Here is a 16594-nt window from a genome sequence, read left to right on the forward strand (position 1 = left end):
TGAGTCACCACATCTTCCTGTTCCTTGCAATACTTCATTTTGCCCACCTTTCCTGCCTCAAATCAGGTCCCAGAAATTACCTCCACCCTCCCGCCCACGGGGTTTTTAGCACCCAGACGATGTGCATACCGATCCCCCGTGCCGAGGCTGATGGCAGCTATCCACAGGTGCTGCCAGGTGGATCAACGCCCTCTCCTCCAGCTCTCCACCACAGGCCACGCTAGGGAATGTGTGTTAGCTGGGTAAGCCACTTGAGGAAGAGACCAGAAAGGAGAATAAGGAATGGTAGCTAAAGAGAAATGGGTGAGCAAAGCTGTTTTACAATGGAGCATTTTTCCTAGAGAAGCCTTTTTGAGGGGCAGCTGAGAAATAGTGGTTAATGGTGTACCTGGCAGCAGCAGGGTGGAGAGTGAGGGGCTTAAGGGTGCCACTGGGAGAAAGAGCATTGGGAAGACAGGAACATTTAAAAAGAAAAAAAACCCAGTGATGTTTTGTAGAGGATACAGAAGGCTTGGAAGGTGGCCAGCAACGGGTGAGAATAGTAAAGAAGGTAAAGAAGCTAAGTAACGAAAAGATGCAAAAGAGAAGTTACGTTGCTGGAAAAGATTGCAATGTACTTTGAAAGACCTGAGGGATGTCATGCAGCAGCAAATCTGAAGGTACAGAGGCTACTTGACTCACTGTGTGGCACAACAAGCGTGCCATGGATTCACATGGACTTGCGAGTGCCAGGTGTCTGCGTGCTGGTGCCTGGTGTGTGTTGTAAGTTAGAGGTGGTGCAGCCCCCTCTGACAGCTGTGCTTCTCTTACTGCCTGGACAGTGTTGGGTGCACATTTTACACAGCATCCTTGGGGCTGCTTCCATTTTTAAGGAATCCAGCTGCTTCATGACACAAACCAAGCAATGGTACTTGGGGATGGGAATATTTCAAAAGGACAGCCTCGACTTCAGACAAACACAGCAATGTAAGTATTGGCAAAGGGAAGATCTTTTGTGGACCGGCATGTCACTGTCTTGGAAGTTGTGCCCTAAATGCTCATTCCACCAAGGCTGATTAATTTGTTCTGTGGGAAGGTTGGAAACAAGCAGTTGGTGGGCTCCCCTGAGGTTCTAGAGTTATTCACCTTTGTATTGTCTGTGATGCACACAAAAAGGCAGGAGAGGGGTGGCTGTAAGGGGTTGAGCTGAGTATTTTCTAAAAAACACTGAATTAAATTGTTGAAATTTGATAGGCTAGAAGGAGAAACAGGATTATCTATTGCATTTCCATTCTGTAGTTGAATAGGTGCAAAGATAGTTGGCTTGTTACTTCACCACGGTGTATTTTGTAACCCTGTAATACAGGCTTTTTGGCAAATTTCTGATAGAGTGGAGGGAGCAGGTTTATTGACTTCTCAATCCTTGCCTGCTGAAACTTGCATCTTCATTTCATACATGTTATTAAAAAATAAAGTAAAGTAAAATAAAATAAAATAGAAAAAGGCTGACTTGAGCCTCAAGTTTCTGTTTCATTCATTTGTTCAAATATCAGAACAACGCTGTTATCTCACCATGAAATAGAAAATCTGACTGAATAAGTCACAGATTTGTGCAAATGTCAGTTGGAGAAATGCTTCATGTGTATTAATAAGATTTAGAAGAGAAGATTTTAGGCAGTCTGAAAAGCACACCCACCTGGTTCTGTATTGTAATTTATTGGCAGGACACCTTGTGAAAACCAGCTGTCACATTGACATGGTTCCTTATTGGCAGCATCTAATTATCTAACATATAATATTACTTCTCATGTTTTTTCTTTCTTCCCCCTCTGGTTAGCAAATGCTTATCAATTACAAGCGAGTGGGTGGAGTTAGGGCGGGACAAAGGGTAGAAATTACCTTATCACTGAGAGTATCAGTAGTGACAGTCTTCAGTGAGCAACAGCCTTTTGCTGGAGACAGCTTTGGCTCTTAGAATGTGTAATTTTTATTTGCCTCTGTCTCTTGAATCTTGCTAGATTCTCCACTACAAATGAGCATATATTCTCAGAAAGGCAGCTGGTTGGCATTTTGGAGGAGCAAATATGGAAGAAAACAGAGAAGGCCATAGCCTTGCAGAGGGCAAGGTTTTGTCTGTCTGGATGATTTTGTTTGTGGCATTAATTTTGTTGCCTTCGATGTTTCGAGTGTCACTGGGGATTTCTCATTTCTATGTGAAAATTGTAATTAAAATGTTAGAGGTAAGTGGGTTCAAAAGGTATGTGTTTGCTACAGGACACATTTAATAAAAAAAAAATCTGTAGATTTGATAGAAATGCCATAAAAGTCAGCAGAAAAAAAATTCATTAATTTGCATGTGTTTTTTGCAGCTTTACTCTATTTGATAATCTTTTGAGGGGTGTCTTTAATGATATCTAATTATGTGCTGGCTTTTAATCTGCTACTGGTTTGAGGTTTTGGGGGGTTAAAGTAGAGATTCCATGATGCTTTATTCTAGTTCATGCTTGTTAGAATGCTTCATGCAAGTTGAATACTCATGACAAGTCAAGTATAAAGAAAAAGATCTATTAGTTTGTGGGAGTTGGTAAGTAATAAAAACATGTATTTTAGATGTATGTAAGTTTCAGTGGTTTTATTTGGATTATTTTAATTCCATGGAATTAATATTCCAGGTAGGAACACTGATGCTGTGTGTTTGCTTCACTCAGTTATAAATCTGGGGGATCCAGCAGTTACAAATTCTGCTGCACAAGACTTAAAGTAATCTGTGTGTAGCCGTCTAAGTGTCATTTTTCTAGAGATAAACAGATCACGGCTAAGATCCTGATCCTGCTTCTATCAGTAAAAGGTTGCTGGGGCTTTTTATAAGACAGAATCCCATTTAGTGTTTCAAGTTTGACTTTTGATATCCATGATTAACCAGAAGTAGGTGCTGTGAATTCATCATATGAAACAGTGAAGCATTTCCATTGTCCAGCAGATTAACTTTGTGCTTCTGGTAAAAACCTGCTTTCTGTGAATATACTTTCTACTTGTGGCAGCAAACATGTTACTATTATTGTTGCTATTATTATTAAGCCTTTGGAGTAATCTGTTTTGGAGTAGAACACATCTGTAACACTGTGATACAGTTAATATCATGACCATCTTATCTTGCCAATTCTGTCTATTCTTCTTATGTTCTCTTTTGTTTGTTGTTGTTTGGGGGATGTTTATTTGTAGGTTTGGGGGAGGTTGTTAGTTTGTTTCATTTGTTTTAATAGTGATTAAGAGCTGTTAGGCAGTATCTGTCTTCAGCTGTGTGAACATCGTTTAGCATAGTGCACATGACTGCAAAATTTAGGGGTTACTTATTTTTTTTCAGATACTGGTGTCAGCGGGCAACGATTGCCTGAGGTGGCTGTATGTAATACTGGCCTTTATATGTGAAATATCTTTTAATCAGCCAGTGGTATGCTAATTAAATTCTTATTCATACCCTGATTAAGAGCTACTCTCATATCCAACCTGCCTTTGGACAGCTTTGCTGCTGCAGTTGGTGGGCATCAAAATAATTTCTGGGGTTTTGTTTTCCCTGTGCATTTCCCTACTTCAAGAGACATTTGGCCCACTCAGTGTGTGCTTGATGTAGGAAGGTGCTTCTCTTTCGTAAAGCACATTAAGTATTTTTCTCTCCACAGTTTTTGTAACAGGTTATGAGCATGATAATTCCATGCTCACAATGTGGAGGATCAATGTATTGAAAAATAAATAAGTTAATTGTTATGTGATCAGCTATAGCCTTTTGTGTCTAGCTCCCTGTTGCCACAGCAGCTAGTAACAGGAACAGCACAATTCCACACACTGCTGTTTAGGCTGACTCATTTTGTTCTTTAGTTCAAAGCTGTTCCCTAATTGTCCTGTGGGCAAAAAAGGAGTTTCCTCTGTTTTCATCTTACGATTAATTCCAATGGTTTTATTTGAAGTATTGACAAATGATTCTCATTGTGCCACAAGAGTAGCTAAGAGCCATCTTGGTGGGAAATGGGAAGGAGAAAGGATGGAGGGGACGTTAGGTCCCCTTTGCTTGTAATGTGGCCCACTAGGCTCTTTGGAAGGAAGAGCAGGACTGGAAAATGCTGGGTTAAAGCTTGTGCATGGAATTGCTGGGCCTATTCTTGGAGTCCTGGGGCTTTTTCACCAGAGTATGGCCAAAATTGCAGGTTGGGATAAGTCAGCTTTAAAGCAGGTGTGCTTGAGATATGAACAACCTGACATTGAAAGCCTAGGGAGGTGTTGAGTAGTTTCTAGCTGTGGTAGTGTGTTCCTGCAATATTGCCAGTGGAATAATTCACAGAGACCATCCATGGTTCTTGTTGTCCTCTGGAATGGTGAAACAGGATGTCTTCCCAGAGAGCTGAGCTGGGAGTGCTGAAGATGCTTAGTCATGTATTAGCACACTACTGACTATATTGCAGGAATATCATTGCTCTAGAAAGTGCCAAACAACTGGGTGATGCTTCAGCAAAAATCCAGCCTTGAGAACTATGGCTGGTCTCTCCATTGTGTTGCATTTGGCTTAGTCTGTTATGTAGACCAGCAAAATTCATAGAAAACTTCTCACCTGAGGAGTTTCTTTATATCTGTTTCTTACAGCTGAGCAGAGGGAAAACATGTTTTATTTTCCTCCATGTTTTGGCAACTTGAGAAAAATAGAAGAGTGGAGACTGAAATCAAGGACTTCAAAGTCAAAAAATATTTTTTAAAGTTTTGTTTTCAAAGCAAGTGTATCTTTAAACCTTACTGAATTTGTTAGGAGCAAAAAAAGGTGTTTTAGAATAAAACTTAAGTTTTCAGATCTATCACTAAGCAATGAGTAATGGTGGCATATGATGAGATAAGTCACTTTGATATCTTGACGTCACTGAAATGTTTTAGCACTGTGAATGGTGATTGGAATAAATGGGGAAGATGTAATCATGTATGGAAATAATTTTTATCCTCTGCTGCTTTTCTCTCAAGGGATCTAGATATCTGTTATTCTAGAAAGAAAATTAATCATTTTATAAAAGCAAGATTCAAGGTTTGAAAATTTGGGGTGACTGTTTTATTTGCAGATGCTTTTTCTGGTTGATTTTTTGTATGGGTTTTTTTTTTTTTTTTGGGGGGGGGGAGCCTTTTTGAGAACATATGGATAATATAATAGCAAAAGACCTCCAATACAGTAATTTCTCAATTGCATATCTGTTAGCCCATATTATTATTATTATTACCCTTAATTTATCCTTCAAATATTTCTGGAAATGATAACAGTGAACATGGTTTGGGTTTTGTTACCTAACAAAATATACATATCCTTTCACATGTGCTTGTAAACTTTTATTTGTAAATGATGTCTTTTCTCTGAGCTTTGTCTGTCCTGGGGTTTGTTGGAGATGAAAATAGTAGCAAAGCTGTGCCAGGGATGTTACTCCAGTGATTGCAAAAGAAGGTGCATTTGCTAGGATGAAATTTATGCTGTGCTCTCAGAGCCCTGTGAAAAGTCAAAGAAACACATTAAACAGCACAGCTCTATTTGCCAGGAAATATTCTCGAGTTTTACAAGATCTGAACTTGTGTATGAAATTGGAGCATTGTTGCTTCTTGAGAAAAAGAAATCAGCCAGGTAAAAATTGTGAGTAGTTTTTGCATTGAGAGCTCACTTGTGCATGGAGGTAGCTCATATGCTGTAAACTCCTACTGGAGTATGGCACATGTTGCAGATACCTCTGCTGGTTAAAAATTGCACTGCTGTGCTTTTAAATACATGGTTATCCTTAGCTGGCCTGTCCATCAAAACCCAAACAAATTATACCTGTGCTTTTATCCCAGACAAACCCTTCTCGACCCATTTCATTAATCCTTATGGAGCAGCTAGGAGATTTGTGAGCCCTTTTCACAACCTGAGGGTGGACAGTCATATTCTCTCTGACACTGAGTGTAACACTCACACCCTTTGATCTGGTTTCATGTTTGTGATAGGCAAGGGGAAACGAGGCCAGACAGAAACCATTGTTGGATGAAGAGGTGACAAGTGCTTGATCTTAGATGGTGATTTTAGTTTGTGCTGAAAACCTACCAGCCTTCTCTTTGCCACTGTAGTGGAAGATTTTACATAGAGGAATTGCCCCAAAGCCTTTTGTCAAACGTGAGGAGAAGAGTGAGAAAAGTTCATATAATGAGTGATTAGAGAAACCTTTTGTGAGAATATGGGAGAAGAGGTAGTAAAATACAGGGAGCGAGGCAAAACTGACTTATTACATAGTATGGAAAAATGGAGTACTGAGCTGTACTTGAAAGGGAAAAGGGAGAAATAATCCTGCAAGAAATGAGATTTCAGGAAATTAATATTTCACATTGTATTTCATGTCATGTCCTGTGAAGACAGTAATTAACATAATGAAGTATTGGGCACCCTCATTTTGTTTAGAATTTAATTACAGGAAGCTCAAACACAGGGACTGTTGGAGTTAAGTTGTCAGTATTGCAGGTGGGATCAACTGTGTGGTGTTTGGACTCCTTGTGTCCTTATCGCTTCAGAAATGGGAGTGAGGAAAGTGCAACACCTGAGTTCTCATTCAGTCAGCAAACATAGGAATGAAGTTGCTACATTTAATACTTAAATTCTGTGTTAGTTGCAACATCTGTGTTTTTTTGTAAGGTATTTAAAACATCCTTTCATTACTGTTTTGCAACAAAGACCAGCGTGACAGCTCTGTCTCAATACTGTGCAAAACAAAGGCGATCACAAAGCCTTATTTCATTTTTTAAAAACAAATTATACGTACAGATGCTACCCAATGCAGAACAACACAGCCACTCCAGAGTTAGTTAATCCAGAGTTTGACTCAGACAGATGGCTTTGACAGGTGTCAATTCAATTTGACATGGTCAATTCAATTTCAATGTCTGTGTGACTGTACAGCTGTGTTCCCTCCTCACTGCCTGTGCTTCAGCCTCCCAAGCCAAGTGTTAGGAAAATTTTGTGTCCTGTGATGGTTTGTGGAAATATATTACATTTTTTCTTGCTCACACACTCTATCCAAAGCTTTCCCATGGTAAACCTTAGTTCTTGCAATAGAAGAGAAGGTGGGTAACTGTTCCTTAAGCATCTGCTCTGTGTCAGTGCAGACTTCTTAAATGCCTATCTTAATCCATCTCATCCAGCTCTTTTCAAAGATAATGAGCCTTGTGTAACTCTTCAGCCTTTGAAAGCTCTTCCTCATCTTCTTGGACACTGCCTTTGTAGCCTTGACTGTTTAGCTAAAGCCTGCCACTTTTGCCTCACTCTTTCTCTATGGCAGAAGGCTAGATTTTATCATTTACTAGTAAACTTTATAAATTTTTTTGGTTTTGACTTGTCTTGCTCATTTAGATTAGTTAATGTGTATTTTTTGAGTCAGCTTTGTCAGTGATGTCACCCTTTTTCTATCTGGGTATCAAAAGCCAGCCTCTTGGAGGTATTCCAGATCCTTCAGGACAGTATGAGCAAGCTCATTTCTAGCAGTGCTGGCCAGCTGACAGGTGCTTTTTTATGTAGGAGGACAAGGATAGGCAAGATAAGGGTGGTAGACAGGAAAGCAGGGACTAAGGCAGAAGGCTTTATTTGTCAGTCTCAAATCTTTTATACTTTTTCCTCCCTCATGCCATGCAACTATCCTAAAGGACGTTGGGGAAGGGATGAAGACCAGCAGTATTTTGTGAAAAGGTTAAATTTGCCGCATCTGCCTTTACTCTCTTTTGCAACGTTCCTGTACCTGTTCTGTAAGTTATTTCATTTCTCAGTGTGTGGGCTGCTGTTTTCATGACATCCCCTGGCTCCACCATTCTGAATGACTCTCCATATGTTGCAAAAGATTGAGAGAGATGATGTACCTGTTGACCTTTTCAGGAGAATAATTGGGAAGTATAGACAAGATCATGGTCTTCAGTGCGGGTTTTTAAATTCCTTTTCTTGGGGGTTGTTTGCTTTATGGTGTTATCAAAGATGGCTTGTATGGAGTTCAAATTACCACATCAAAACTTATTCTGCCTTCACTTTTTTCTTTTATTTTATGATGGCTGGTAAAAAATAAATATCAGCTAAAGGTAACTAAAATATCATAGTTATGTCAAGGCAAAGTGTCCATTTTGTTACTGGCTTAACTTTAATAGCTACAGAAGGAGCTGGTAGAGAGCATGCAAAACTAAAGGATGGCAAAAAGCTGGTTGGTGTTTGCACACGAGACGTTGTAATGTAGTGAAGACTATTTGAGATCAGCTTTGTGGTGACTTGTGTGGCTGCACATCTCAGCTGGAGGGAAATAGAGTGTTTAGCAAGAGTTTATATGAAGCAGATGGATTATCCTTATCTATTGTTGATGGGAACCCTTAATAGCAGGTGAAGGCATAAATGAAGTAGGTCACTGAGCCTTTTATAATGAGCAGAGCCTACACTCAAGCATCCTGTGCCCTTTGTTAGGCCTGGTACCTTGACATAAATACAGCCAAATTTTAGTACTTATGAGAGTTATTATTGAGCTACTATTTATATGTCTATGTATGTATGATGAAAACATTCAAAACTAGGAAAACTTCAAAAATCAGGCCTACTTTTATATTTGATTTTGCTAATGGAGAGTTTTATGATGCTCTATACAAGGAGAAGAAACGGTTTAGCTCAAAAAAAGTTACTACAGGGAAGGGTGAAAGCTCCTTACCAAAGCTGTTACCTTCTGAAATACTATTTATACCAAATGTTGCCAGCTCTGTTTTCTGCCAATAGCAACCACCTGAATGCCCTCAAAATGAGGTAATCTCTTTTATTCTTTAAAATCCATTTTTTACATCTATTTTTCTGTCATGTCTCTAATGTCAGTGATATTATTTTGTATAATGCTATTGCCTGAAGCTAACTGGAGAAGAGAGAGTTTTGGACACGTTGAATCTTACAGTCTCGTACGTAACTCAGTAATTTGTTGGACCCCCAGATAAAAACAACTGCCTGTGTTCTGAGAAGAAGTTTGAGCCAAACAATTTTTCTTGGAAATGGCGAAAGGTAGTCTATGTAACAAATTAAACAAGAGGCATGCAGGGCACCCTCAGGCTGAATTTGAAAAATGAAAATCCTAGACCTGGCAGGAGTAAAAGAGGCTCAGACTGTTCACCTGAGGTAACTACAGAATGTCTGGAAATGATGAAATGAAAACCATCAACATCTACTTTTCTTGTTTTGGGAACAGTGGGCCACCCTGCAGATTGAGGAGGGAGTAAAAAAGCAGAAGGCGATGGCACTTGAAAATTTAATCTCCACTGGTAAGATCTCTGGATGAAGGGGACACAGCACTATTTATCTTGTAAAAAGGCAACTATTTCAAAATCTTACTTAGAAAGGAGTTTGATGAGCAAATATCCATTGAAGTTACAAACCTACGTAAGCATGTTATAAAAAAGATAATCTCTGAGTTTTGTGAATAAAAGGAATTAGAGACTAGGGTTGGTATAGAAAGATATTGCTGATAAGCATTTGGGAAGCATCCCTGTTTTCATAAGTGTTTTTTGCTTTCTGGCTCCATCAGCTCTCTCTTTACAGGACTGGGAGGAATGAGTGTTCTTTGTGCTTGACATGGCTCTGCATGGTTATCTTTCGCTTCTTGTAACTCCTAGCATGCACAAAATCCAGGGTCTCTCAAGTAAAAGAGTTACAGCATCCCACGGATCACAGTTACAATTTGCACTCTTTTCTAGACATGAGGATTAAATGCAAATAATTTTTTTGCCAAGTATTTTTTCCTTTCTTCTTTGACCAAAGGGTTAAATTCTCATAGTTATCCTTTTACTTGTAGTGCCATTTTTAGTCATTAGTCTTGTAGGCTGCTTGGTTGGTCAGCTAATAATTCTCTGGTGTGATGATTTCCTGGAAGTTGAAGGTTTTAGTGAAGTGCAGATGGGGGCAAGTTTTGTGATTCTGATCAGGGGGAGGTAGGTTGAGCAAGATAAATTAAGTGTATTTTTATAATGCATATTTAATGTTATTCAATATGCCCCCTCAAAAAAATAAGAAAGGGGAGGGAGGGGCAGACAAAAAAGTCAAGTGTTAGCTGGTATGAACCAGGAGAATTTTAGTCACTGTAACCAGCCAGATAAGAAACTGGTCTCAGAGTGACCTCTGCAGGTATCTGAGACTTGCAGTGTGGCTGTCCTAAGGGGTGTGATTTTACAAATAGCAGAGCAAGAATGTGTTGTCATTCTTGCTGCATAATGTGTCTGTGTAATGCTTTGTATGTCTGGAGGGGAAATCCAGGCACTTTCAAGTTTCTTGGTAGTGAAGTGACCGTTAATGAAGAATGGATGGGGGAAGATAGAAGGTTCCAAGAAAAAAAAACAGTGCAGAGGAAGGTGGTTTTTATAGCTGGGAAACAATAAAGCTATTCAACAGCAGCAAGAACAACAAACTCTGCCTGAATTTGAGTCAGGGCACCATGAGGGATGTGCCATCTTGGGAGTGTATTGGTGACATTTCTAGGTGTGGGTGCCTATGTTGTTTAGTAAATGACAATGAAGTAGGTGTTGTGCTCAAGGTTTTATTTGCAGCTTGATTGGAATCCTTTTCCCCTTCTTCAGCAGTTTAGAGGCTTTATATGGCGTAGGATTAGAGAAGTGACTTGTGGAATGAACTGTCAGTGCGTAAATGAGGCACAGCAATACCATTATGGTGCTTGAGTAGGAGGAGAGCTGTTTCTAAAAAGCACATGTATTTTACTCCCTTTGGAATCCATACTGTTAATTTCACCATGTGGAAGGAAGGCTCATTTCCTCATGCAGGGATCATCCAGAGAGATGAGACCCCCATGGAAGAGGAGGTCGTTGGCCGGTGCCAAGGAGGTTTCAGCCTTGCTGATGTCATGTACTTCTCCAAGAAGGGCTGCGAGGCAGTTGCGGAAGATGAAGTCACTCGGCGGTTCTGCTCCGAGGAGCTGCTGTCCTGGAATCTCCTCAGCAGAACCAATGCCAACCTGCACCATGTCAGCTGGAAACTGGCTGCTGTGTGGGTCACTGGCATCCTGATTCGGTATTGCCTCCTGCTGCCTTTCCGGTGAGCCACACAGAGATTGCTGGGATCGTTTCTCATGGTACTTTTTACAGAAGCCGTGAAATAATATACTGTTGGCTAGCAGAGGAAAGAGAACCTGGCATGACCTTTTCAAGGAGCCATCTAAACTCCAATATCCCTTAAAAAAAAAAAAAAAGTAAATTTCTAACGTTCCATATGTTTTATTAGTAATTAATTTGCTTTTAAAATCCAGCAAAGCTGGATTAAGGGCTTTGCGTGCTAGTTAGCTAGTGGTTTGTTGCTAGTTAAATGCTATTGTTGCTGGAAGGAAGCATTGTGAAGTGGATCAAAGGGCCAAATAAGAATATCTTCTTGCTTACCCCTCCAGCTTTGCTTCCTGGCATTTAATTAAGATTATTTTACTTTGTAGCATCTGCTTGTCTGTTTTCAGCATCCTGTTGCTGGTGTTGGCCTCTACAGTAGTAGGACAGTTTCCAAATGGCAGGTAGGTGTTTTCTGAGGGCTCTTTCAATTTCTTCTGTATTTCTTTAAGGATTTGAACTAGTAGTTGGAACACTCTGCTGGAGTCCAGAGATGTGGAGTATCATGGGGTGACATTTTCTCTCCTGTGAAATTGTTGTGAGAGTGTTACAGCAATGGCATCTGAAAGCAGACATGCAGTGTAAGCCTTAGTATGGTCTTTGTAGTGACAGCAGTTGGGGATAATTCAGAGAGTTTACATTGCCTGCGTGACTCCACAGAACTGGAAATGTATCTATGGCTTCATTTCTTTTAGACTTAAAGGCTGGCTGAGCAACCAGGTCCAGATGATTTGTGCCACCTTAGGTGTCCGAAGTCTGAGTGGCCTTATTCATTTCCACAACAGGTGAGTGCTGCCACATTGCCCTTATTAGTCTGGAATTTGTTTCTTGCAGTATTTAACATCACAAGTTTTGGAGCAGGATTCTTGTTCCATTACTGCCTGGGTACCTCGTGATAGTACAAGTTGATCCGAAAAGCTGCTTGGATCATCCAGACTCTGTCAGGATGTTCACATGCCCTCCTGTGTTTCCTGTTGTGTATTGGCAGGGTGTTTGTAGATGATGTAGTACTGTCTTCAGACACTTAGATATTTTTCAGTGCTTGCCACCTGATTGGGTCTGTAGTCTGGAGAACAAACATTAACTAATTAATTTTATGGTTGTCATTGCAGGGAGAACAAACCACAGGAAGGAGGCATCTGTGTAGCCAACCACACATCTCCACTGGATGTCCTAATCCTGGCCAGTGATGGATGCTATTCCTTGGTATGAACAAGACAGTTGGTAAATAACAGTAATGTTGAGATGCCCGTAGATATAGTATTGGGTAAGAGGATAAACTTCTTGGTAGAAAGACTGGGGTTTGACAGCATTCAGACTTGCATTCTGGACTGCAAAAAAAAACAGATGCAGGCAGGTGTGTGGACATTTGTGACCCAGGGGATTGGCATAATTTGCCAATAAGCTTAGAAATGGTTGCGTCTGTGTTTAGAATTTAATCATTTAAGTGTGTATGGGGGTGTTTGCTTTGCAACAAGTGTCTTTTGGGCTTGCAGGTTGGCCAGGTACATGGAGGGCTTTTGGGACTCATTCAAAAATCCTGCATGCAAACCTCTCAGCATGTCTTGTTTGAACGCTCGGAAATGAATGACCGTCACCTGGTGAGGAAAAAGTAAGGTAGTGTGGTGTTTGCTTCACTGACTGGTCAGGTGTGGTAATTTGTCATCAGTGTTGTCATTTTTTTGTCATCAGTTTTCTTTTTTCGTTTTTGTGATGTATGGTATTTTGATTTGGTTCTTTAATGCAGGCTGAAGAGGAGCTCCATGCTCTTAGAGATGTAGGAAAGGCAGTTGTCTTGGAAAATGACAGATTTCAGTGTCAGCAATCTGCTTAGTGGTGATATTTGTGTTTTAAGTGATGCAGCAAATGTAGTAAGATAGTGACCTGTCACTTAACTAAATGTGGAGAATCATTAGATACATGCAAAACTGATGTTGTGAACCTAAAAATCATGGAAATTAGAAATTTGGAATATATTTCAGTCTAAAGAAAAGTTTGACTGCATTCATAGCTGCAATCTGGGAAGTTATTTTCACACGCTTCAAGTACCACCATTTTCTGGTTAGAATGGTAAAATGGAACTTCATATCTTGTTTGAAGCTTTGTAGAAAACCTACTTTTTTAATTAACAGGAGATACTGAGATAAAGACCTGAAACCAGAATATATTCCAGCTGAGGCAACTGATTCAGCAAAGGGGAATTGGGCAAGGGCTTTTCTTTTTCTGTGTGAGAGGTAATGGATTCCAGGATTCCAAGATTCCAAGATTCTTGGACAAACATAAACATGAAGTATACACTAAAATTTCATTTTCTCTCCACAGAATTAGAGAACACATTGCAGATAAGGCCAAGTTACCCATTTTAATTTTCCCAGAAGGTAGGAAGCAACTGTATTGATTTTATTGCTCTTCTCATTTCTTGCCGTTGAGTGCAGTTTATTATGTTCAGTCTTTAGAAGTGAGGTGTTTGTTTTTAGTTTGTAGAATTAATTAACTCTTGTGAGATTTTAAAAGTCAGGTTCTAGTATTTTACAACAGCTTATGACGGTTTATTTACTTTAGCATATAACATAATGAAGACATACAAGGCTCTGGGATTATGTTCCAGAACTAAAGCTAACTTTCTCCTTTAACAACTAAGTCTCCTTAAGACAGTTTAGGATTCATTTCCTGATACTTTTCTCAGAATGGATTAAGCCTTTCATCTATTTTAATTCTGACCAGGCACCTGCATTAACAACACATCCGTAATGATGTTTAAGAAGGGAAGCTTTGAGGTAGGAGGAACCATCCATCCAGTAGCAATCAAGGTACTGTAACTGCATTTTTTGCAAACCTGGAAGGATTGCTTGCAAACGCTTCTCATGTCAGAGAAGCTGTTCATGTGTAAGCCTTGAAAAGGGATATGTTTGGCGTGCATAAAGTACTGAATAAGCCCTGAGAGACAGAAACTTGTGGTTTGTTTTAAGCAGTATGGGAAACATGTAATTTCTGTCCTGGCTCTTGTGTGCTCTGAGGATAAAGGTAGTTTTCTTGGTGCTTTCAAGTCTTTCTGAGTAGCTTTAGCCAGGTCACTCTAGGTCTGGAAATATCAGTTACTTTTTCTGGAACTATAGTGTTGCCTGATCTTATGGAAGCTTTTAAAACTGGTGTGAGCATTGTCAAGGAAACCTTTGTTGTCAGCGTATCTGTAGATGACAAGATTTTATGTTTTAAATAAATCTTTTGCTATTGTGTTTCAACAAGTCTGTCACAGTTTGGGGTCATGCATTACTTGTAGAGGTTAACTGTTAGAAAGTTGTAATAAATGTTGGAGCCTTAGTCTGAATTTACTGATGCTTTCTGGAGGTGTGATTAGATTTGCCCTTTATTTAATTAGTTGAATTGTGAGTTTGTAGCCAAAAAAAAAAAAGCGGTTTATGTGATTTGAACCAAGGCAGCTTATTCTTCTTGTCTTCCAGTATGACCCCCGCTTTGGCGATGCCTTCTGGAACAGCACAAAGCATTCCATGATGACCTATGCTTTTAATGTGTTAACCAGCTGGGCTATTGTCTGCAATGTATGGTACCTCCCACCGATGGTCAAAGAGGTTCTTACCCTTTTGTATGTTTTGAGAGTGCCTGTGAAATATTGTCTGAAGGAGGTCTGCATTACTACACGAGGTGTTCTGAATCTTTACTGATAACTTAATGGACAAAGGCCAGTCTTAATTTTAAGCGAGCATGGATTTATGTGGGATGCATCCCCTGTTCTGTCCAGACCTGGGACCTCACACTGTGTGTTGTTTGAGGTTGTCCCAGAAACCAGAGAGCCTCCCATGTAGTTCTTTTTGGCACCAAAAACTGGGATCAGCTGGAAGTGCCCTGCAGCTCACATTCAGTTTGTGGGTCTGGCATAAACCCCAGTGCCTGCTGTCTGACAAAAGCTATCTGTTTAAGTGAGGCACAGAGAAAATGTCTATGTTGTAAAGCATAATTCTTCTTTTTTAATTCTTCTTTTTTTTTTTTTTTTTTTTTTTTTCAGGAAGAAGAAGATGCTGTTCACTTTGCTGACAGAGTCAAGGCTGCCGTTGCTGCTCAGGCAGGAATGTCTGTGCTCCCTTGGTAAGAAGCAACACCTCTGGAATTGTTTTTAAAGGTGTTCTGTAACCTGAAACATTAGCATGGAATCCTTTAAAACCTGCTTTGTTTGCACTGTAGTCCATCACTCTTACTGTAGTCCATCACTCTTACTGACTCTGATTCAGGAAATATTACTTTATTACTTGAACAATTACATTAGAATAATACAGTAGATAGAGAGAAATAGAGCTGACAGGTGGATCTAGACAGAAGGCAGTATTAGGTGAAAATTAATTACTTTCCTGTTAAATGCTGGGTTAAAAGAAGGGCATTGTGGTGTGGTAAGTCTTGGCAGTATAAATCACTTAGCATTGTCTTACAGAAGTCAACATTAGGAGTGGAAACTGCTTTGACTATGTAGTCTAAATATAGTTATGTTTTCCTGCCTTGACCCTGAAGTGAGTTTAAGGCTGTTTCTTTTCTGTATCTTTCAGGGATGGGGGACTGAAAAGGAAAAAGGTCAAAGAGTCTTTCAAGGAAGAGCAACAGAAAAAATATTGCCAGATAGTAATAGAAAATGGATCTGTGGGAAACGGAAATGTTTGTTAACTGCTATTTATTTTATCTCATTTTTCCATGACCTATCTCTACCAGAAAATAGACTGGTTTTATATTAAACCAAATATGTTTTCCTTCTGTCCCTGTAAGGTACTTTGCATGTGACACAGCAGGGAAACCATAAAGAGATATCCTTATTTAAAGCAAAGTACTATAATTTTATAAATAGAAAAACATAAAATATGCTAATAAAATTCTCCCTGATGCTGAGAAGGATCTTCAGTAAAATTAATTATGTTCATTAAAATACCACTTTAAATTATTTGCAAACCTCGAGGACTTAAATGGTTACTTACAATAAATCATCTCTGTACTGCTAGACTCTCTCAGGGACTTAGACTAGCAATATTCTTGTGAGCCACAGTAACCATGTTGCTCTAGAGATAGATCTCCTGATGTCAGAAGACATGAAGCATTTCACCAAAATATGTTTTCTGAATTGCATGTTGGAGAGGAAGTGCTGGATGTCAGAGGGAAAAAGCAGATGCTGACTTTCTCCTCCATGTCATAAGACCAGGGATGGCATTGTAGAAAGTTTTCTGCTGTGATAGAGAGCAGAACAGCATCCAGGGCATGTCCCTGATACATGGGTGTGTGAAGCTGAGGTAAGTTAATCACAGGCAAGGACAGTGTCACAGAAAATGTCTTGAGTTTTAAAATCGTATCTTGTGGTTTTGTTAGATCCCTTTCTGAGTCTGCTTGTATGCTTTACACAAATTAAAGAAAACCTATGATGTGACATCCACTGTCCTCTGTTGCTGTTATTTCTGGATAGCTGCTTGCT

General features: G+C 39.7%; 1 protein-coding gene across 3 annotated transcripts; it reads left to right on the forward strand.

Annotated features, from left to right (window-relative positions):
* The first annotated feature begins 1925 nt into the window (after nucleotides 1-1925).
* LOC136290705 (glycerol-3-phosphate acyltransferase 3-like) lies at nucleotides 1926-16496 on the forward strand. Of its 3 annotated transcripts, none has more exons than XM_066185029.1 (12): nucleotides 1926-2219; nucleotides 9219-9291; nucleotides 10801-11071; nucleotides 11460-11534; nucleotides 11826-11915; nucleotides 12243-12336; nucleotides 12627-12742; nucleotides 13453-13508; nucleotides 13855-13940; nucleotides 14592-14720; nucleotides 15155-15234; nucleotides 15687-16496. In XM_066185029.1, the coding sequence occupies exons 1-12, from the start codon at nucleotides 2064-2066 to the stop codon at nucleotides 15799-15801; spliced, it is 1341 nt and encodes a 446-aa protein (XP_066041126.1). In that variant the 5' UTR covers nucleotides 1926-2063; the 3' UTR covers nucleotides 15802-16496. The 3 variants fall into 3 exon arrangements, with proteins under 3 accessions (XP_066041126.1, XP_066041128.1, XP_066041127.1); XM_066185031.1 differs by having other exon boundaries at nucleotides 13855-13907; XM_066185030.1 differs by having other exon boundaries at nucleotides 11481-11534.
* The last annotated feature ends 98 nt before the right edge of the window (nucleotides 16497-16594 follow it).

The sequence above is a fragment of the Chamaea fasciata genome, unplaced genomic scaffold, assembly GCF_029207755.1.
Source record: "Chamaea fasciata isolate MVZ Bird 193981 ecotype frontalis unplaced genomic scaffold, bChaFas1.0.hap1 SCAF_6, whole genome shotgun sequence".
Taxonomy (NCBI): Eukaryota; Metazoa; Chordata; class Aves; order Passeriformes; family Sylviidae; genus Chamaea; species Chamaea fasciata.

What these genes read in the sequence shown, in the direction of transcription:
- LOC136290705 (XM_066185029.1), top strand. Translation starts at nt 2,064, where the DNA reads ATGGAAGAAAACAGAGAAGGCCATAGCCTTGCAGAGGGCAAGGTTTTG. An exon ending in TTGTAATTAAAATGTTAGAG is followed by an intron (nt 2,220 to 9,218) that starts GTAAGTGGGTTC and finishes TTTTGGGAACAG; the next exon opens with TGGGCCACCCTGCAGATTGA. An exon ending in CATTTTAATTTTCCCAGAAG is followed by an intron (nt 13,509 to 13,854) that starts GTAGGAAGCAAC and finishes AATTCTGACCAG; the next exon opens with GCACCTGCATTAACAACACA.